This window comes from Pezoporus flaviventris, unplaced genomic scaffold, assembly GCF_033815535.1.
Source record: "Pezoporus flaviventris isolate CSIRO_AGI_PZ_B2104156 unplaced genomic scaffold, CSIRO_AGI_Pfla_v1 ptg000090l, whole genome shotgun sequence".
In the NCBI taxonomy this organism is placed as follows: Eukaryota; Metazoa; Chordata; class Aves; order Psittaciformes; family Psittacidae; genus Pezoporus; species Pezoporus flaviventris.
This window is the reverse complement of record NW_026892638.1, coordinates 1,845,375-1,868,351: the sequence shown is the minus strand read 5'-3', so window position 1 is coordinate 1,868,351 and position 22,977 is coordinate 1,845,375. Positions and strand designations below refer to the sequence as shown.

Genomic DNA, 22,977 nt, shown 5'->3' with positions numbered 1-22,977 from the left:
GAAATGGTAAGCTCTGCTTCTGGCATAAAACATGTAGCATCAAGGAGACAGTATGTAGGTTGCAGTGTATATCTGATGATACACAGACTCGCAGCCACCAACATCAAGCTTAGGAGCTGAACACTTGCATTTCATGTTGTCTATCTGGATATGTCACTAAGTAATGAAGTAAACTTAAAATATCACAGTTAAGCCAACATGTTTTCCATTGTTTTACTGGAACTGAAAAAGTAGTTCTGTACCAAAATGTACACAATTTAGTAATAATACAAAATGTTAATTCTGCAAGACAGAATGTCAGTTAAATCCACCAAACTGAACACTGAACCACCATTTATTGCCAGGACCGTGTTATTTTAAATAAGGTCACTGAATGAACATAGAAACAAAGTAGTTCCAACTTTTCTTAAAATGGTAGCTATTAGCAACAATACTGCAGGAAGATAAGCATTTGTGATATTTGATATTTACACGCTATCGTAACACATCTAGCATGTAGTACGTCTCCATGCTTGCACATTCGCTGTATGAGCTCATTACAATGGTATGAATCTGCTGATGTACTACAAAACTAATAATGATTTATACCAAATTTGCACATTAGAAGCGCACATCTGCTAGTCACCCCTGCAGGAATGCCACTGCATTCCAGCAAGAAACCCAGTCCAATCCACCAACCTGTCCCAAAAAAAGCAAACAAAAAACCCCAAACCAAATAAAAAACACCCCATCATCAAGCATATTAACAATTTCCTTCTTGCGATTAACTAGGCAGGGTGATACATTTAGCAATATTCCCAAAACTGAATCAAACCAGAATAAACTTGTGGTTTCTGTATTACATTAAGAACACCTGAGACTGCTTCACTGGTCCAAGTACAGTACTTTAATACAAAAACTGCTTGATGCATTAACATAAAATTTCATTGAATTCCCTTAATTAGTACTCTCCATTGAGAAAAGGGTAAGATTTCTTCTTAAAATAAATACTCCCCGCTCAAAAAGGAAGTTTAAAAGGAATTAAAATACAAAATCCCCTAATGTCTTAAGAGGACAGTGTGATTTTCTGGCTTCATTTCATCTCAGCTGAAACAGTGGATACACACCTGTTCCTGGGGAATAAGTGTCAAACACTTAAAAATAATAATTAGGAGCATACACACACACACACACTATACCTTGAGAGGCTTCCTTTAAAAGAAATGTAAACATCTGTTCATGACTCCTGTTATTTGAATCCACACCTATCAAAAGGAGTTTGAGAAACTGCATTTGCTTCAACACCTGCCTGACACTTAACGGTTTCTGGAGTTACCAGTTTCAAAATCTCTTTCTTCTGTCTGCACAAAATAACAAAACAGTTGGATACACTGTTTTTCCCTACTTCAGTACCAATTATATTTAACAGTTCAGAACTTTATAGGTCACAAGTTTTCCATAGAGTAATAACCTAAACTGTGGATTTGAAACATTGAATGCTGCTTAGCTGAAGCAGCAGCAAATTCAGTACTATGTATATGGGGGTTTCTATAAAAACTACAATTCAATAAAAATCTCGCAGCCTAAAACCTTTTACATGTGAACAAAACTGGGATTTTATGGGAAGTGATCGGGCTTGCCATCACTTTAAAAAACATGCTTTTCTAACCAGAACATAAGGATGGCAACAACGTGCACATCCAAGCCAAGTGTAGACCGAACTATGTATTTTAATGTACAAAGTACATTATATTACTTTTTGGTAGCCACCAGGCACCTACAAATCAAAATAATCTCAGCCAGTAAAAACAAAAGACTGCCCCTTTAGAAAATGATGTGTAAGATCAAGAATTCCAAAGCCACGCTCAAGACATCTGACAGGACTTCCTTTATGAAGTCATCTCTAACCACTGAAGAAAGTCAAAGGCGTAAGTAGTGTCACCCAAGTCCGGTGATCTCTCACTTCATCTTACACAGACATTATCATGTTAAAGGTGATTTGCATTTTAAACTTCACAGATTTTGGTTGGTTTTTTATCCCCATACATCTGGTCAGTTGCTAGAGCAACTCTTCATTTCAAAGCTGTTTTAGTATTCAAGCTGCCTTCTTAGTGCAGGTTCCTTGAAGATCTTGTAGATTTATTTTTGACCTAATAAAAACAGTAAGATAATCACATTAGATAGTTAAAATGCTCCACTGCTATTACATGTTTCTATTATTCACTTAATTATTACTGAATCTTGTGTATGTGGAAGAAGGGAAAACCAGCAAAACCAAGAATTTCTCTGTTTCTTACCTGTTGTGGATCATGTGGCTCCTGACAAGGTGCCCAGCTGCAAGAGCTGCCATCAGTGATAACTCCCCTGCCATCACTGTGGCACAAACAATTTTAGCAAGCTGACGGGCATTTTCACCAGGGTTATCTTGGCTTGCACCTTGAACACCTAACATCTGGGGAGAAAAATATGCAATATTATGCTATGAAATCTAAGATCAACTTAAGCTAAATTTAGTACTGAAGTCTTTGCAAATTATCTCATCAGCTAGCTTTAAATAACTTTAATATTAAATATCTTAAGCTTTAGAAACTCAATACATGAAAACAGTTCATTAGATAATTCTAAAATTTTAATGTCAAATCCTCCAAGTTTCAAGATAATTAATAATTATGTTCTCCCACAACATTACTCAAGACACAATGTACGCAACATGAAAGTGAGATTTGACTGAAATAGCTAAGTTGCTTTAAACTTTCCGATTTATACCTGCAAACAGGCTTGCTGTGGGAGCAAGTTCGTGCCTCCGCCAACAGTTCCTATTTCAATAGAAGGCATTGTGCAGCTGATGTACAGGTCGTCGTTGGTGGAACCAGTTCTCTCCATCAGAGTGATGCAATTAGAGCTGCCCACATTCTGCGCAGCATCCTTCAGATCAGGAAGGAGAAGCAAAACAAAACCAAAACACTCAGTTAACTAAGCATTTGGATAAGATTTACTATGAAAGAAAACCTAAGTTAATCGGAGTAAAATAAACCTACCTGACCACAGGCAATGTAGATAGCTGTCACAATGTTTGCTGCATGTGCATTGTAGCCACCTATGCTACCAGCCATCGCAGAACCCACCAAATTCTTGTTGATATTGACTTCAACTATATCATCTGTAGTTGTCTTCAATACCTAGACAAAGTGGTACATTTTTACTACACCATTCCTTAGGCAGGAGTAGAATGCATTATTTACAATTAGTAAGCCCTTGCCCCTTGTTTACTTCCATATGGAATTCAACTCAGTCCTTGTCCTAGATACCTGCTTTTAGTTTTGCTCACAAGGAGTTCTTTCAAATGCAGACTGCATTGTCCAAGTAACAATGGAAAGGGCAGTTCAAAAGGTTTGGACTTGCACAGGCCTTTAAAAGCTCATACACTCTAGGAATACTGTGTCCACCTCTGTACTCAGCATTTACAAATTACAGAACTGAAAAAAGTCTAGAGATAAGTATGTTCAGAGACACACTGGAACAGTTTTTTTACTCATTCTTCAACAGCAACAAGGAGGTAGTTCTTACACCAGATGTAGCTGCAGTGTGGAACAGTTTACATAGTTTTCAAAAAGGAACTGGACAAATTACTGGGGAAAACAAACAATAAACTAAATCCATCAAATCTGAAACCACAAATTCAGAAAATCTTGAACAAGTTGATGGAATACTATTCTGACTACAGTGCAGTAAATTCTTCCCTGGCTATTGTCCCTCTTGACCAGGTAACAGGCAATGGATTTGGTCTGATGCACACAGCCAGTAACCTGAGCTCAAGTGGAAGTGAATCTAAGATTGTGCTTATGATGCAGGACAAGTTTTCCAGAGGCTAGAAATGGCACTGCTTATAGAGATTACCCTTCGTCATACAAGACACTAAGGCAGCTTTGGAATTATGTGAAGCACCTGATTATCTGTTTTCATTGCAGTAGAGACATATAAACCTTAATGAGAATGCCAGGTTTGTGTGGGAGACAACAGTGAAATGATCGAAAACATGGGGTTTAATAACAGGCAAAGCCCTCTGTATAAAGATCTGACAAACTGGCAATTTTTTTCAAAAGTAAGAAGTTAAAATCCTAATGCATTCAACTTTATCATTATGTATATGCATGTTATATATATGCACCCTATGTCAGAAGGGACAATGAAAGAAAAACACTTATTGTCTCAGGGAAAAAGGCTTATTTACAGCAGTACCTGAAAATACATGTAGGAATCATTCTCACCTGGAAAACAACTTAAAGTTAATATTTATGATCCAGGGCAGGTATCAGTTTTGTAAAATGTACACATTTTTATTAAAGAAGTAAAAGAAAGCGAACACTTACTTCTCTAACAACCTTGGCTGGAATGACTGCTTCACAGACAACAGACTTCCCTCTTCCTTCTATCCAGTTTATAGCAGCAGGTTTTTTGTCCGTACAATAGTTACCACTAATAGCTATGACGTGGAGATCAGGAAACTCTTCATTCAACCTTACCAGTGCCTTTTCAGTACCCTGTTAGAAGAGAAAAGGATAAAAGGCAACAATATCATTACAGTTGTGAAATTAGCTACTCAAGGACAGCGGGGCAGCAAGATCAGATTAAGTCTAATCAAAACATCAGTTACAGTTGGAGAAATGAACATAGTTTCAGGAAGGAACCTGGACCCAGAGAAGAAAAATCCAATTATCACTATCTTTTTTCTAACTACTTTTGGAATTATATAGGGAATAACTGTTTTTCTCTGTGCATATGGACTCTCTGGATGCATTCTAGGTGCATGGTAATGTGTTTACCATGCTGAAGATATAACATGAACTAAGACAAAGACTATGGGCATGAAACAAATGCATTTTGCATGTAGTGGAAAGAGCTTCTCTAAACTAGAAAATCAGAAAGAAGGTCTGCTATATTTGGTACCTGTGTATGATCAGATTCATTTATTACATAATTGAAGTTCTGACAGACTTAAATTTAATATAGAATAGGCAAGGAGTATCAATCTCAAGCAGCACAAAGCATTCCAACAATCTATGGGTCATGTCTCAAGTTCTTCCACATTTGCATAAAAACAAATAAAAAATACCCTAGAGGACATCTCTCCACTGCCATTCACCAGATACCTAAAACTTTATTTACAAGGAAGTGATAAACACATCACTTAGCAGCAACAGATTAATTATTGTGGGATACAATCTTTGCCCCAAAGCAACAGAGCAACCAGCTTCATTTATGAAGAATACTTTCTCTAAATAATAATAAAAAAACATAAAATATGAAGTTACTTTTTCATCATTCTCATCCTATTCTTGTTTATACTTGATAAGGTTGAACACTTCTACTATTTTGTAGCACTGCAAACAGTGCTGTCTTATCTTTCTGTCTTCACACGCCAAGTAGTCACAGATTGGTAGGCTACAGCTTATTTATTCTTGAAAGGCACATTTACTAAAGAGACTTCAGGGGACTGGTCCTTACTTTTGAAATCATATTCATTCCCATTGCATCCCCTGTTCCAGACTGAAAACGGATATAAAGGTTACGACCAGCCAAACTGATGAGAAGTTTTTGTAGGCGGGCAAACCTGGAAGAAAATTTAAGTATTACTTACAGTCCTCAAGGGAAAAGATTAAATTAGTTTTAAGCGGCAAAATGACAGTAAATCATTGCAGACAGCACTGCTAACAACACTGTGTTCCTCCTCCCTCATAGAGGCACAGGAAAAAGCCTTCAGCTACCATGCTCACAATCCTCTCAAATAAATATTGTAAAAATATTCACTGCAAAAGTGTTTGCTTCCTTTTTATGTTTTCTATCCCTGGACTTCATGAAATAGAATATCCTCAAGTGCTGATGTAAAGTTAATTCATTTCCATTCCTTAAAACATCTGACTACCAGGTATAAACTAAAAATGAGGTCTTAAGAAATTCTTCTGTCAGTTTTACAGCAAGGCAAAATGCATGCTATCTTCAACTACAGTACAAGCTCCACAGGTGAAACAAAAACTGGGAAATATTGCATTTATTAACAGCATGACTTGATTCTGGCCAAAATACGCATATGAACTTGGCTGACACTTGTAACATTCATAGGAAGGAAATCTGATAAGGAAATCTCTCTATGAGCATGTAATCATAAATCTCAGAAAAAAATGTAGGGCTTCAAACAGACTTGTTCTTAATACTGATTTACATTTTTTTGCATTTCAGTTCTAGCATTAGTTTATCCTGTATTCTCTGGAACCTCACAAATTAATTCTTAACATTAATAATACCATCTGAAAGGCTTTGAATTACTTTTTGCATAGTACTACTAGAAATTCAAAAAAGCTTTTAAGTGCTTAAATAAAATAAATAATTTATTTTGTGATGCAAATGACTGTTGCCAAGATACAGTTGTTTACCACTTATCATTGGAAAAACCTTGGTCCATACCCAGATTGACTTTTATTCTCACAGACTCACATTACATGGGATAGCCAAAATAAAGATCTAATTTCCTGCATTGCAGTATGCCAAAAAAAAAAAACAACAAACCAAAACACAAAAAAAAAAAAAACACCCAAAAAACAGTTAGGAGCCACAGAAGTCCTGTGTCAGGAAAAAAGTCTGGAATAGCTATTGTACTTGCCTACTTGTGCTGTCAAAAGCTTCCTTCATTATTTTAAAGCCTTCAGGGCTTTCAAGCCAGACTTTCACTTCTGCAGCCTGGCAAGCACTGGGTAGCCTTACAACAGGTCCTCGAGTCATCCCATCTGCCAGAATGCGGCTACGTGCTCCGCCACCAAGCTAAAAATCAAAGCAGAAGGGAAACAGAGATTACTGACAGTGAATTTCAGTTTTTAGGAAGCCAGAAACATGCCTTATTATCACCCCAAATATGTTTTATAATACATGAAGTTTTCAAGCTAGTCAAGCTATACTTACACATATTGCTCTGCATCCTCTGTTAGTGCTTGCTACAAGACAACCTTCTGTTGTTGCCATTGGCACCTGAAACTCTTTGTTATCCAGAAACAGTGGTCCTGCTACGCCTACAGGAATAGGCATATATCCAATCACATTTTCACAGCAAGCTCCCATTACCTTACAAAAAGAATACAAAAGGTATCACTAAGGTTTCACTACAGTCATATGGCACAGCACATTACATGCAATGCCTGTGGTATCTTAGCAAAAACCCACAACCCTATCCATGAAGCAACCAATTCCCTACCTCAAAAAACGAATAGTACAGCTATCAACAGCTAATACTGTTCAAGTCTAGTATTTCACGGATGTATTGAAATTTATTAAGTCTTAAACACAATTAAAAAGACTCTCATACTGTTAAATGAATTTTAAATAAACTTCCATTTTAACTTGAGCCCCAGGCAGTTTTACCGTTAGCTAAACTCAGGCTCAGTACTAGTGGAATTCTGCATTTCTGAGATAAGGCAGCTGCACACTTCAGTCAGATATATTTTGAGTAAGCTTCTGAGTGAGGAAACCTCACCCACCACCTCCCCTACCACCTCCCCTGGCTTAAAAAAAGTGTAGAACAGTAAAAGGTAGTGTCTTACATATGCCTTTTTTATCTTCTGTATCAGTTTTCACCAAGCTCATTTTTTAATTTATGTACACAGAATCACAGAATAGTTAGGGTTCGAAAAGACCTTAAGATCATCAAGTTCCAACCCCCCTGCCATGGGCAGAGACACCTCACACTAGACCATGTCATCCAAGGTTCTGTCCAACCTGGCCTTGAACATCCCCAGCAATGGAGCATACACAACTTTCCTGAGCAACCCATTCCAGTGCCTCACCACCCTCACAGTAAAGAACTTCTTCCTTAAATCCAAACTAAACTTCCCCTGTTTAAGTTTTAACCCATTAACCCTTGTCCTATCACTACAGTCCCTAATGAAGAGTCCCTGCCCAGCATCCTTATAGGCCCCCTTCAGATACTGGAAGGCTGCGATGAGGTCTCCACGCACCCTTCTCTTCTCCAGGCTGAACAGCCCCAACTTTCTCAGCCTGTCTTCATACAGGAGGTGCTCCAGTTCCCTGATCATCCTCGTGGCCCTCCTCTGGACTTGTTCCAACAGTTCCATGTCCTTTTTATGTTGAGGACACCAGAACTGCACACAATACTTCAAGTGAGGTCTCGCAAGAGCAGAGTAGAGGGGCAGGATCACCTCCTTTAACCTGCTGGTCATGCTCCTTTTGATGCAGCCAAGCATCTATCTCATCTATTCGGAAAACGGTTTTAGAGTGAATTTTGCTTTTCTGCTTTTTACTTACCAAAGAATAATTATAATTCCTATATGGAAGATACTGCAAAGATGAAGGTTCAGGGAGTTTCTTAGATAACATCTGTCTGCGAATGGACACACCTCGCTCTTGAGTTTCCATCAGGGTTTCCAGTTTGTATGCAGGAATATGCTTAGCATTCACTAGACTGATGACCTCAGCATCAGTAAGGAATTTTGCTCCTTTCTGGAAACATGAAGGGGGAAAGAAAGAACAGTTTCTCTTGGTGAAAATCCTTTTAGGTATTTCCAAATGAAAACTAGTAACAAGTTTACTTTGACATTATCAGAGTACATCTAAAAGAACCAACTGCCAATATCAGGTTTTACAGTAGGCCAGGATATTATCAAGAACTTTTTACTCTGTCACCCACTTGCACATGTAAATGATGAAGCTTCAATGACTTGGTATGTCATGAATGATGAAGCTGCTCTCTGAACTACCCTGCCCTGACTGACTGGAGAATTGGCTTACGAAAGCATTTTGTACTGTTGTAATACCTCACCCGAGTTATTAAAAACCCACAACCTTTATTTTTCCATACCTCTGCATTTCCAAGTATACTAACACATTCCTCAATAGAACGAGGCTCTTTTGGTAACTGAATTTCTTCCTCTTTTCCATGAGGACATGGAGATGTTTCCACAGGATTGCAACTGCCAACTACAAATGTAGCCTTAGTTGATGACTCTGCTAATACAGGTTTTATGACTTCAGCTGCAAAAAGACAAAATTAACTTTGGTTCACAAAATTCTTAAGTTTTGCTTCCAAATGCAACACATAAACACAGATTTCAGTATTTGTTACAAATACTCAGGAATAGGTTCAGACTTTAAAATGCTAAAAATTACCATTTCCGTCTTTGGGAACTAAAGCTTCTTCTAATGTGTTAGATTTCTGATTGTTTTTCAGAAGTCTGGATTGTTGCTTCCTGCAACAATTCTCCGGGACCTTTTTCTGGACCATCACTGGAGATGTTATGGGATTCTTCAGTGAGAGTGTGGATTCAGTCTCTGCTTGCTCAAAGAAGATGTATTTGACAGCAAGGAGCAGGGCTAATCCAAGAGTGATTACTTGTTCAATATTCATACTGGCCATTCTGAAACAGACAAAAAGTACAAAGACAAACAAAAAGCAAATACATGATACATACAATTTGTAGTTTATAAACAGCATTCTGACATCCCTTTGGTTTAGAAAGGGCAAGAGTTTCATCATAATTTATACTGTTACAGAAATCCCAGTAAAAAGGCATCTTCTACCAGGACATTCAAATATGCTAGGTTAGGGTACACAAATCATTCTGTGCATCATTAACAACCTCAGAATTTTAAGATGTCTTTAAACAGTTACTCTTAGCTAAAAAGCAATCCCAATAACAGAAAGGACTGTAAGATATTCATTAACAGCCTTTCTCCCAGTGACAGAGTTTCAATCATCATCCTCTACCAAGAATGACTACTTATGATCCAAGCTGAACTGCTATGAGGCCAGACAATTCTGAACTTCCAGAAGTAAGATAGAACCACCACTGCCACTAACTTCAGCTGAGCTGAAGGAAAAGCAATGTGACACAGCTTCTGTGCTTTTTCCACTTGTGTGGAAAAGCTCCACATAAATAATCACCCTAGTGCAGTCACAAAATTTATTTTCCAGTGTGCTCTGAAAGGTGTCAGGGCTAGTGGGAAAAAGTAGCATTTTGATGCATACAGGACAACTGGCTCCTGATCATTCCTTGATTACTTCCAGAAGATTGGACAAACAACATAATATTGAAATATTTCTTATAAAATGTCACCTATGGTTCCAAGAAATCCTGGATCTTAGTTTACAAGTGTAAAGTACTTGTAAAGCAAGTTTACAAAGCTTAGCAGCTGGAGAACACAGCTTAATGAAGGAAACACATCTCTTCTGCGAAGTCACCTACCGAGAAAGGTAGAACTGCCATAATGAAACATTAGGTTCAATTCTCTTTGGTGCATTCTCATCCAATTCCACTGAATTTTCTACAGTACTGTTTTGAGCAGCTGGTTCTGCTATCCAACGACTGTGGGCATGAACAAGAACCAAACCCAGCGACTGTAGTAAAAACATAAAACAAGTATTAATTTTTCAAGACTAACTAGGTATCTGACACACTAAGATTAAACATTCTCTGTTTTTGTTCAGTTCGTTTTGTGGGAGGGTTTTTTGTGTGTTTTGCATTCCTCAAAAGTCTAAAGCTAAAGGCTGATTTCCCACACCTCTCATCTAACACCCATTTTGACCTATCACAGTAACACTCAGCTTTGAACCTGTCCCTCCATATCCTTTCAGTTGCTCAATAAGCAAGGGAAGCTGAGGGTACTGCAGGGGTAAGAATCACAGAATCTTTAGGGTTGTAGGAACCTCTGGAGATCATCTAGTCCAAGCCCTCTGCCAAGGCAGGGGCACCTACAGCAGGTTACACAGGAATGTATCCAGGAATGTCTCCAGAGTGGGAAACTCCACAACTCCTACAGGCAGCCTGTTTCAGTGCTCTGCCACCCTCAGTGTAATAAGGAGGGAATTAGTACACATGGAATGTGTACACAGAGATGGCATATGCAGGAAGACTTTAGGTGTACATACAGGGGGTGCTATTAAATTACCATGGTAAACTAGACTAATGGGATGCAGAATACAAATCTACAGAAAGCAAAAGCTTGATTCATTGCACTAAGACACCTTACTGACTGTATAACCACAGGTGAAAAAGAGCCACAAACCATAATCATTTTGACTCTCTGTGTTACAGGATTTGGTTTATTTTCTTCTTCTTCCAGAACACGAGCAAAATGGCTAAGCTGCCATATAGGACGCCCTTCACGACTCTCTCTCGAAAGCTGCAAAAATAACAAAATTTAAAATAGGTCATATTTAGTACATACTAGAAGAACGAGCAAGCAAGCTTTGACACTGTTTTTATTTGATCACTAACAAATTATAAACAAGGAGTTAACCTACAGTCTACTGTTTAGCCTATGTTAGGCTGCAAACTGTGAAAAACCCTGCACAACCAATACTTTACGCTATAATTAATTTACTTGCTTTATGTCAAAACTCACCACTGAGTGTGCCTCATTTACAGTGGCACTAACAAGTTACCGTTATCAGCTGGGTCACCATAACTCTCTTTGGGCATTCCCTCTGTTTGCTTTGAAAAGTTAAACATGCTGGTGTGTGATTCCATGGAGAAATGTAAAGCCTACAGGAAGCACAAGGTCTAAATGTTAAGCTCGATCTTGTCTTGACACTGGTCCTACCTCTAATACCAAGGACACACAAGCTGGAAAGAAGGTCATGAAGACAAAGTAGTTGGCAAGGACAGACATACAGCCAAAGCAGCACATAATTTCAAGTTGTCGTACACCTACATAAAAAAAAAAAAAAGACATTTCTTACATTTGTATATGCAACAAGCTTTCTGTATACTCCAAGAAGTGTTGCAGAAGTACGAAAGAAACCATGAAACTGACACTGCAAATTACAGGGTGAGCTATTTAGACTAATGAAAAACGAGCACAATAAGCCCTAGCCATTGTGCATTAGCTTATTCTAAGCACAGTATGTATTTACGGTATAGTATTTACAGAAAACTTTTGAAGTCTAAGTACATACAAATAATTACAGTTCAAGATTTTAAAGCTTCACATTGAAAGCTTGAAACTCCTCACGTACCTAAGCAAAGAACAGTTAGCTGTCATTATGTACTGAAATCCCTTCTGAAGGTAGTAAGAAACACTTTATACCTCACCTACTCTTCAAAAGTGTGGTATTCAGAAAAGTCAGTTAGCCATGTCACACACACATTATAGAACTTCCTTAGTGAAGATGAAAGAGCTAACAGTATAAATAATTAAAAAAGAAACAACTATACGCTACACCAAAGCAAGGGTTTTTTTTTCCTAGATGTAAACAGGGCAACAGGTCCAAACCAGTTTGAAAAGCAAGTGCATTGAAAGATGCCTTTAAGGTATGCGAGACAGCTTAAACATCAACCTTACCTTCAAGAAAAATCCCCAAGCAAGAGACAAAAACCAAAATTGCAAACAAAAACCTTCTTTAGCCATAACTATGGCACTTTGATTGATTTTACAAAGAAATCAGTTATTTACACTTGCAAATCCTTCATTTATTACATTTAACTGTTCTCTTTTTAAGGAAATTCAACTGCTACTGCACACAGAACTCATGGAAGATCAGAAGACTGGAAGGGAAAAAAAACAACACCCAACCACTTAAAAGACTGGTTATTTAGTTTTGCTTGGTGTAATTTTTAGAAATGCTCCATTTCTGCAAAAATACGAAATAGGTATACATGTGCTGGAAGTGTAACTCATTTTTAAGAATGCCCAAGAGAAAATGTTAGCAAGTCTTTTAAGAAGTCCATTCCTATGGTTATCTGTATTTCAAACTTCTCTTCAGCATATTATCCATAAGTGCACGAAACTAGTAATATAGGCTAACCAGGAAGGCAAAAAAATAGATTAAGTCGCTCCACCCTGGTGGGTAACAACTATCACTTGAAACTCTCAATATCCCAAGGCCTTTCAAGATTTAGACTGAAAGATTGTATCGCTCACCTGACATAGTACCAACACCAATCACAAGACACTCCACAAGTGCATCCAGTGTAAACGTAGGGCCTAAAATTGCCATTCCACGTGAAATATTTTCTCTAACTTCATCCTAAAAAGAAAAATTTCTGTACATTAATATAAAGACAGAAATCAAATTAAGGGAGTACACATAACATGATTAGTACCTGATTAGTAAATTGAGTAGTAGCATGGTGATTAAGTCCTTACAAAGCATATATTGCAAATGAACTACTACGAGACCATATATTCTTTAATTGCTTTAGTTCCCATAAGTTTGACAGTCTTTATTTACATAAAATGATTTAATTTTTATTAATTTCTCCACCATTGGTTCACCACTGTTCTAAGCTCCTAAAACACTAATGGGCACAGACTTTAATTACAGGACTTCTACACCTTAAGACATAAAATAAAAGCTACTTGTGTCATGGCATTTCAAAAGTTCTTGCAACCACTGCTGCCTATGGCTGTATACCCTAATTTTTATTATTCCATTATTTAACTCTCTAGACTTAGATGACAGAAAGAAGACGTAAAAGACATTAAGCCTTTCCAATAGGGGCAGAGGTATTTCCTCCAGAAGTCAAGCATGGCAAACTCTAGGTGGTCTGTTGCAGCTATTTCATTGGTGGAATCATAGAATGGTTTGCATCTAGTCCCACCCCCTCCCCTGCAATAGGATTATGTACCTATTTGAACATTAAATTCAAGAGCTCCATTGCAAAATAAAAAAACCCAAATCCAGAAAAACACAGCCAAACTGCCGGAAAAAAAAAAACAACAACCCCCCCCTAACCTGTGAGTTGGAACTGAGCGCAAATTTGGCTAATGCGCTTGCTCTTGACAGATCAATCAGAAGCAGGAAGAAGGGTAAAGCTTCACTGAAAAAAGAGAGGCATACGTTAAAATTCAAGGTCTATTGTAGAGGAACAAAAATTCAAGCAAGAAATCAGGAAAGACAATTCATTACTTACTTCAGACCTGTCAGCTCTTTATCCAAGAAGTGAATTACCACTGTACTAAAAACAAAACTTGAGAATATTGTGAAGAGGCCAGCAATACCTTAAAAAAAAAAAAAAAAAGAGAGAAGAGAATTTAAAGATTTTGTTTTATATATGAGGAAAATACAAAATCTATACCTTTAGATTAGTCCTGAAGCAACCAAATGACAATTCTCATCTCTCAGACTGCAGTAATAGCAGGTAAGATACAAACTGAAGTGGGTGCTATTTTTATGCAGATATTTAAATCTAAAATCTGTAATGTATTCAAAGTAAGACTCTAAGAAAAAAAAAAACCACGATCCTTCTCATTCATTATCAGCAAAACTGAAAACTGGCTTATAAACAGCTCTGTATTTTTAAGTGTTTCACACAATAACTATTTCAAGAATTACATTCCCATTGTTCATATACCTACACAAAATCCTTTAAAAAATTGCACTTTGATACATGCCAAAAATTCTGCTATCAAGCAAGTAACTGAAATAACCCCCTGTGTAAGTATTTGAACTTGAATATCTGTTACCAGTTTACACTCAAACCCAATTAAAATGCATACAGCAAATACAAAATTCACATACAGTACCCAAAATATATTTTGATCCAAGCTGCCTTAGGTTCTGGAACTGGAAATATATATAAAGGATTGCTATACAGCGTGTGATTGTCAGGATGATGATGTCACTGCTCAGAACATCCTGTTTGAAATACAAAGCAATTTTGTTAGCTCATAAAGTAGTAACTTCTTAAGTTTCAGTAATAAAAAAAGTCCATTGTGAACCTGCACTAAAAAGGAAGTTTCACTGCTGGTATCATTGCTTGTCAGTCTTAAAAAATTAAAATATTGCAAACAATATAAACTCCTTGTTCACTAGATACTGTGCAACTGAAAACCAGATTTAATGAAAACCACCTGTAACACATCACTGCTTGCATACAGCTTTAATATCCATAACAGGAAAAGAAGGCAATAAAGAAATTTCTGCATAGCTACATTCCTCCTAATATATCACTATCTGATGTTGTTCTACTGAAAACCCTGGATCTACTGATTGACAGTAAGTATTATAACATGAATTTAAATCTTTACTTCTTCAAGTTTCGGGCACTCATAATTCCAGCCACAGATCTTATCATTCCCAGTGAACATCTTCATGGACATCATACAGATGGTGAGAGTCACGGTCCCCACAATGACTTCCCACGGATGGGAGGCCACAAAAAGCCCATGCATTCGAAAGAGTCTGGACAACATTTTCAAGAGTCTCTTTCTACCCTTAGCAAACCTGCAACAAAAGAGTATTTCATATAAGCAAGTATAGGATTCATGGAAAAAATAGAGATCTAAAAATTTCTGAAAGTCATCTCTCAGAAGAGCCAAACCAAAACCAAACTGAAATGAACACTCTCCCCCGTCCCCCCCCCCCCCCCCAAATACCCGCAAAACCAGTTTATTAACAGATAAGTAAGAATCTCTGGCTTTCAACCTTTCATGTAAAACACATTTATATATAAACCTCTGAAATGTAAGATGATCTGCTCTTGCCTTCTCAATATCTTTTTTTTTTTTTAATACACATCTACCTTGTTTCTTCAAGGTCTTGCTAATATGTCTCCACCACTCACATCTCTGTCATACAGTTTTGATTCACTTTGGCTCAAACTTCTTGTTTTTCCCACCTACATAAGTACTTACTAAATTCTGTAACTTTTTTCTACTCACTCTTCCTTTTCTACTCACTCTTCTTTAGTTAAAATACTAACTTCATTTTAACTATATAAAATTACCAACTAACCATTGTTGGTAATGCTTGACTTCAACAGCAGGAACTGTAATTTTATCTCTGTCTTCTGTATTTTCTGCTCAATACTCTGCAGTGATTCAAGTTAATCACATTCAAAATGGTTCCTTCTTCACCTCAAGCCCAAGTCCTTCTCACATTCAGTATTTTGTGACACTGCTCTTTTACCCATAACTAATTCCCAGGTTACTGCTCCATTTCATCATCCCCTTTCAACAGGTAACAAATATCCAACAGAAATTCTCACACCTCTTTCACATAACTGAGAACGTGGATGGTACAACCTTCAGTTACAAAAACTGCATCCTGGTCAATTTGCTCTGTGATGTGCCTTTAGACAAGTTCATCAAGAATGTTTCCTTATGGCTTTTAACACAGGAACAAAATGCCAAAAAATTCTTTCAAATACATTAGTACTGGGACTTACCACACACGATCAACATCTTATAAAACTCGTGTGATGAAAAATTACGTAACTATATGATAAAGTTCAGAAGATGCTTAAATAGTAGCCTGGCTAGCAGAGACAATCTGTAATTCACTATTTACATGTACAAACCTAGCACTGATTTCCAACTAGATTTCCATACAGGATTGAGGGCTCTACACAGTGACATTTCAAAGTCGATTAAAAACCTCATCATGTTGCCTTAAAAGTAACAATCCCTCCATCAGGCTTCTGGGAATGGAGTCTTCTATTAATTTTCTTTTTTTTTTTTTTCTTGGACATCAAAAATGAAGCTGTTGTTCAATGGAGAAAATAACAGAGAGGGCAAATTTATCTGCTTAGTGTTTCTGAAGATACCAGAATCATATTGGTTTCCTACTGAAGCCAATCTCAATCATGGGAGCACTAACAACACCAGTCTGTTTCTCTCTACCCTTCACAGTGAAGACATAGCAGGACTTTTTGGCTCATGGAACCACTCACCAAGGACTGCTTTCATTGTAAATAGACTTTTTCCTGACAGAAAGCTTTTATTAAAAAACAAATACAGCATAACCACTCCTTTCAAAGTCAACATCGTAATTTGTTTTTCCCTGTGTAATATAATCTATGTATGGTTTTGTAAATTTATGTTCTTGCAAAGCTATTCCAAAGGGGCATTGTCGATTTTCTTCAGCAGAACACAAGGTATCTTTTAATCAGGAAAACTAAAATAAGACATAGCGAGAGGAATATATCTTGGTACCACAGATTCTGAAGCAAGGCCAAGAATAAGAAAGGCATAGCAATGGCCTATGAAAATACAAATACTTCTGAATAGCACACTGTTTCAGAACAAATAAAATTAGTACTGACTACATGACTATATAACATAGTGTCCTACTAGTCCTAAAGCTACAACTCTTAAATTAGTTGGAATTACTACCTTGTCAATGAACAAGTAGAGCTACAACGATTTTAAAGTATTTCTTCAGCTATTATTTTCCACATTTCTAAGCAAAACCAGTAAGTGTGAAATGGCTTTGCATAAATCAATTAGGAAAAGCTGCATTAATTTGATTATGAAAATAATTATTCATAATACCTATCACTAGACAACCTTTTATCATTAACTGCTGCTACAAAATACGGGATGCCTCACTGCTGATCTTGGGGTTTAGTAACTCTCAACCTAGAAAAGATTCTTTAAAGCCTTCATGTTTATTTAACCCGCCTGAAGTGCACGGGGCTTTTTGCTATGCAGTTACCATTCTAGAAAATATCAATCAAGATTTCATACACTGATCCTACATTACTGAGTGCTGTAAAATGATCAGCTTATATTTCTAATTCTGTTTAAAATTATTTCTATAGTTACAATGACTCATAGCTTGACATTAGCAAGACAATGTTAAATATAAATTAATATTTAACATTAATATAATTTTATTAATTTCAAATGGTGATTCAAAGTATGCTTCAAAAATCCCTATCCACTGGGGGGACGGACGGACGGACGGACGGACGGACGGGGACGGACACGTAACTAGGTATCTTTAAGGTCCTTTCGAACGCAAATAATGCTATGATTTCACAATTTCCTATTTCCCTTTGTTTTCAACCAAAAATTTCCAGACTATAATGCAAAGCAATCCATTCTGGGAATCAAAACAAAACAGAAGCAAAAAATAACTGCAACTTCTTTAAAAGGTACAAAACCGTAAATTGCAAACTAGACTGGCTGTATGTTTACATGAATAATTTACATAATTTATGTGCCACGTAACTGAATGAAATACCTTCGGTCTGACACACAGTTCTCACTAACCTCAGAGCAATCATCTGCAACACCATCTATTAGATCAGCACAAATCTCCCACCTCTCGCTGGCTGATGCAGCAATAGCTACGGCGTTATAAAGGTAGCGAGTGGCAAAAACAGCTGAGCGAAAGCCTGCGCAGAGCTCACCTGCACAGCACATGACACCCCACAGACGCAGAGGCTTTTTTTCAGTGAGGGCCATCACCCTCCCGCACGCCCCCCACCAGCCCCGTGCCAAAGCACAGCTGTGCACTGTGACCGAGGCTCGGTCTGCACGGAAAACGACGGGCTTTTTCCCTGCAGCCGCGGAGGCTCCGCGCAACAGCAACGCTGCGAAAGCCGGTGCCGCGGTAAGCCTTCCGGGGCCCACGCCGCGGGGCCGCACCCTCCGGCGTCAAGGAGGCACCGCAACAGCGGTTCTGGCCTCCCTCGCTCGCCACCCGGAGCTGTGACGCTGGATGGCCGCCGCTCCGGTGCGGCACCGGTGACGGCAGCGCCCTGCCCCGCGGTTATCCAGACGGCTGATCCCCGAGTGGCCGCCCGGAGCCGCGGCCCGTCCCTAGACCACGAGGACCCCTGCCGCTGCCCCGCACCGCTCCTGACTAAACGTGGCCCTCCTGCCACTCCTGCCACCCCTGCCACTGCTCGCTGCTCACCGCCCTGGCGCCAGCGCCGCACCACCGTACCCAGCAACGCTCCCCACGCTTCCGCCGCGCCGCGGACTGAGCCTGCTGCTCCTCCCCGAGCAAGGACACCCGGGGCGCGGCACGCCAGCCGCCGCCATCGCCCGATCGAGCAGCCAATGGCGTGCGCCCGGTACGCCCAGCCCGTGCCGCGTCACTCCCTGCGTCGCCGGGGCAACATCCAGGCGAACGCCGCACAGCCCCAGACTCGATCAGGAGTGGGGAACACGCCATCTCGCCACGGGCTGCCCGCCAATGGGCCGCCGCGCTGGTCGCTCTGTGAGTCCTGATTGGGCGGCAGGAGGCGACTCGTTTACATATGGCGATCGACCGACGGCCTTGGCCCAACCCACCCTTCCCGCGGTGCCGCCCGTGGGAGCCCGGCGCGCTGGGCCGCGGTGCCGTCGCGCTTGTGGGGAGCGGCGGTGCCCGGCATTCAGAGGAAGACTCCATCTGTGCCCGCTGGTCGCCCGCTGCCCAAGGGGCAGTACTGGGTTTGGCTCACGAAATACAGAAGGCCCCCCCTTACTCTCTTAGCGCACCTAGTTAGGTGTAACGCGCCCTCGGTAACAGCAATACGTTGCTCCCATTCCGCCCGTCCTCTGTGCTGCTGCGTCTGAGCTTGCAGGTTAATGTGTTCAAATACAACCCAAAATACAATCCACAACGATTTTGCTGTGGGTGATATACAGCCCAGAGTCTACAAACCCACTTCTTACACGAGCTGTTTCATTTGGAAGTATTTTTGGTAGCTCCAGCATTAATGGGATCCTCAAAAAATCTCACATGCCAATGGAAAGGTTTCCTGGGAACTCCACCCAAAGCAGCTGCTGTCAGCTCAGTCTTTCAATGCGTAAATACACTTTTCATTCTCATCTTCAATGTGACGCTTACAAATCCTACTAACTTCCCACAGCGTCCATTGTCTCTGCCAGTTTCTCTCTTAACACTCATGTTTTCTTGAATACCTCACCTGTATTACCTGAAAAGAGTGAAGTATGGCCAGTGAGATTTCTGGAGTCATTTGATAATATGCACAGCAATTGCTATAATGGCATGTAGATATGGGTAACTCCAAGCAAAACAGCAACTTGTACACAGCTGCAATAATTACGAGCAATTGATACAAAGTTTAAATATCCTTCAGCATCTTGTTCTGTGTCCCCCACTTTTCCCATAGCAGTAGGTGATGAATATGATTTGGCAAGTACCAAAAGGCCAATTTTATCATCAAGTTCACCAGGAGCAGGAGTCATGATGATGATTTGAAATTTGCATGATGAAAACACATTTTCTACCACCAAGCTTTTATGCCTGCAGCTCTTGCAGTGGCCTGTCCACAGTTGGGCTCCACACGGGTCCTGGGTGCAGCTGCAGAAGGCAGAGCTGGGGCAGAATCTGTCTGCTTGAGGATAAACATTGCTGTGGGTAACAGGTGATTGCTGGGTTATGTATAAGAACGCTACTGCGAATACTGTGACAGTACTGGCAGGATGTAATTTGGTTCTCTCAGATACGTTCCTACACTTAAAACACCAAATCACAGCATCAGCTAGGTTGGAAAAGACCTTTTAAGGCCTTCAAGCTCAACCACTGCCCACTCACGCTGCTCAGGGCAGCAGATTAAGTTAGCTGCTTAAAATGTGGCCATGGAAATACAAAAATTAGGAAAAGAGAGCAATTTTCGATGACACGTGTATGAGAATGTTGAGCACTTTGTGGCTTTGCTGAAAAGCTGTGTACAACAGGCCCTGGATCAGCGGCCCAATGCTAGCAAGGAGGTGCAAACCCCGCCAAAGGGCCGCCCCAAGCAGGCCAAGGCTGGTGCTGCTGAAGGAGACTCAGATCATCTCTCAGCAGGGAGACCTGCTTTTATCTCCCGCCGCCAGCCCCTCTGGTCCTGCCCGCGCAGTAGGCAGCGCTGGTCGCGGCCAGGCTCTCCCCTCCAGCTCTGCCTCTCCCAGCCCGCTCTCGGCTAGTCTGATGCAACGCGGGGCTAAGGCTGCACAAGATGGAGGCCGCCTCCTGCGCTGAGGGGAGCAGCGCGGCACGCAGGGGCCAGAGACGGCAGCCAGGGAGAGCAGCAGGAAGCGGAGCAGGCATGAGCGGCGGCAGCGGTGAGGACAGCAGCAGCGACGAGACCATCGTGGAGGCTTCCGTGCCGGAAAGCGATGTGGATGAAGAGGAGCTCCTCTGGAGGAGGAGGTAACGCGGTCTTGCTCTGCACCGCAAGTACCTGTGAGAGCGAGACGGCAGGTGTGGCGGCGGGCTGAGGGTCCGCTCCCGCGCAGCCATGAGGAGAAGCGGACTGCTGACCTCTGGCTCCCCCGCGCCGCGCTTCACCCTGGCAAGGAACAGCCAGACACTTGAACCCTCCCTCCTGAGCCTCACGGGAGGCTCTTCTCGAATATTTAATATATTTTGTTTAGTTTTGGTTTATGGTTTGTTTTTTTTCCCTCTGTTTTTTTTTTATGCCCCTAGTCACCGTAGTTCTCACCTCTGCAAATGGCCCTGTGCATTTTCCACAACACACCTTGTGGGCCTCCGAGTTTGTAACCTCCAGACCTCCCAGGTAACATTTTAGTTAGCAGACGTGAAATGTATCAGAACCCAACTCAGAGAAAATAAAAAACACATTACTGAATATGTTTGCTACTGATTTTGCTACTGATGTTAACTTCTCCACAACTTTAACTTGATACTATTTTCATGACATTCTCTCTTATATCGTCTTAAGACATGGCAGAGTTGAAGTTACCAAGTGGTTGCACTTTGTGCTGTCCTCGCGACCCAGTATTGCTTGGAAATCTGTAAACCAGTGATGCGCCTCCCTACCGCAGGTTTTCTGTGCAGAGTATCAGGTGTATCTTCACAGTCTGGGGGTTCTTTACTGTTGGTGTTAGCTTGAGAGGTGCACTCAGCCAATATGCTGTTAGCAGTGTCCCCAGGGGAGGCCAAGATGATGCCCTTGGTTGCCTCAACTCTCCTTGGAGTTTGTAGGAGTGAAAAGCAGAGCATGCAACTGTTTAATGGTGTTTTATTTTATTTTGCAAAGGTTGCCTTTTCTTAGTGAGGATGTGCATTTAAGAGCAGAAACAAGATTTCATAAAGGTAAGACAGGTTCTTTCAGCCTGTGTTGTTTTTTCCAGTGAATTGCTGCTGTGAGTGTTGCCCAAGTCCGTGTTACTTCAACATAAGCGTTACATGGAGTTCATTTTCATGAACTGTATGTGCTCCCTAATTATATTCATGGATTTAACTCTCGTTCTAGAAGACTGTTCAGCACATTTTCAATATATGAAAAAAAAGGCTTGCTCTTCATTTCTCCATTTTTTGTAGGTACTAATAACTGAGAATATCTGGCTTGAGAAGTGCTTGAACTATGTGTAGGGATATCCTTTTTTATTTGGGTATGTGTATTGTGTTTGAGCAGAATAGAATAAATGGAATCTAAACACATAGAAGGTTTATAAATGGAATCTATACATACAATACTTGTAGTTACTATACATATAATAGTTGTCGTTACTATAGTTGCACATGGTAATTTTTTAAAAAAGCTTTAATATTGTTAATATATCCATTCTTTTTAACACAAATTTGGGTAGGAATATTTAAGTGCATTATTTTAAGTGTATTATTACTTTTAACATGAATATGTGCACACTAATTTAAAGTCTTAAAATTCTCCCTAGTAACTCCCTTAGAGCAGGTTGCATAAGCAATCATGTTGCAGTTACATAATAGTTTTATGGGTACCTCCTCAGCATTTTCATGTAATCCATTTGACTTGTATCCTGTACATTTTATTGCAGCAATACAGTGACTACCCATTCTGTAAGTGGCGCAAGGTGTACTTAGTATTCCCCCAGATTTCTTTTTTTGGGTTGTCTTTTTGTCAGGTTGAAGACCTGGGCAGGCTATTGTTTTTTTTAATCAGCCTGCTCTGAGTTAATATAAGTCTTACATAAAGCCCATTGAAATCCACAGAAACTTTTCACATCACTGTGATTTCCTGATGCTGAACCTTTCATAGTTGCTCAGTAGTTTTGTCTGAGGAAAGACGCATCATCCCATTTTGAATTTGTCTGTGGTTATTCACTGGAATTAAAACCTTGCAACATTCAACACGCGTGGTTTAAGGCATGTTTATTTGACTCAGTGTTCAGGTTTTGTACTGGGGATTTGTCTGAGGGCTGGGTGGGTTTTTTTGGTCTCTGTAAATGTAATAGATTATGATATTTTTAGCATTCTGCCTGTGGCAATTTACATTCAGTAAATTGGAATTAATATTCATTGCTCATATATTTGTGCATACTCCT

At 39.9% G+C, this 22,977-nt stretch overlaps 2 protein-coding genes across 3 annotated transcripts in view; one reads left to right on the top strand and one right to left on the bottom strand.

Moving 5' to 3' along the window:
- Nucleotides 1–1,707: 1,707 nt before the first annotated feature.
- Nucleotides 1,708–18,792, bottom strand: HMGCR (3-hydroxy-3-methylglutaryl-CoA reductase). 2 transcript variants are annotated; one of them, XM_061475868.1, is made up of 20 exons: nucleotides 18,629–18,792; nucleotides 15,013–15,208; nucleotides 14,509–14,620; nucleotides 13,896–13,983; nucleotides 13,718–13,802; nucleotides 12,904–13,009; nucleotides 11,584–11,690; nucleotides 11,047–11,163; nucleotides 10,227–10,378; nucleotides 9,151–9,398; nucleotides 8,843–9,015; nucleotides 8,290–8,484; nucleotides 6,934–7,092; nucleotides 6,638–6,795; nucleotides 5,485–5,590; nucleotides 4,350–4,520; nucleotides 3,018–3,158; nucleotides 2,746–2,904; nucleotides 2,277–2,431; nucleotides 1,708–2,129 (listed from the first exon to the last, which is right to left on the bottom strand). In XM_061475868.1, the coding sequence occupies exons 1-20, from the start codon at nucleotides 18,754–18,756 to the stop codon at nucleotides 2,075–2,077; spliced, it is 2,811 nt and encodes a 936-aa protein (XP_061331852.1). In that variant the 5' UTR covers nucleotides 18,757–18,792; the 3' UTR covers nucleotides 1,708–2,074. The 2 variants fall into 2 exon arrangements, with proteins under 2 accessions (XP_061331852.1, XP_061331853.1); XM_061475869.1 differs by lacking the exon at nucleotides 18,629–18,792 and adding an exon at nucleotides 18,120–18,144.
- Nucleotides 18,793–21,126: 2,334 nt separating this feature from the next.
- Nucleotides 21,127–22,977, top strand: part of ANKRD31 (ankyrin repeat domain 31) — a 65,522-nt gene continuing 63,671 nt past the window's right edge. Inside the window, exon 1 of the mRNA XM_061475712.1 lies at nucleotides 21,127–21,766. Coding sequence (XP_061331696.1) covers nucleotides 21,685–21,766 — 82 coding nt within the window. The 5' untranslated portion in view covers nucleotides 21,127–21,684. The remainder of the gene's footprint in view (nucleotides 21,767–22,977) is intronic.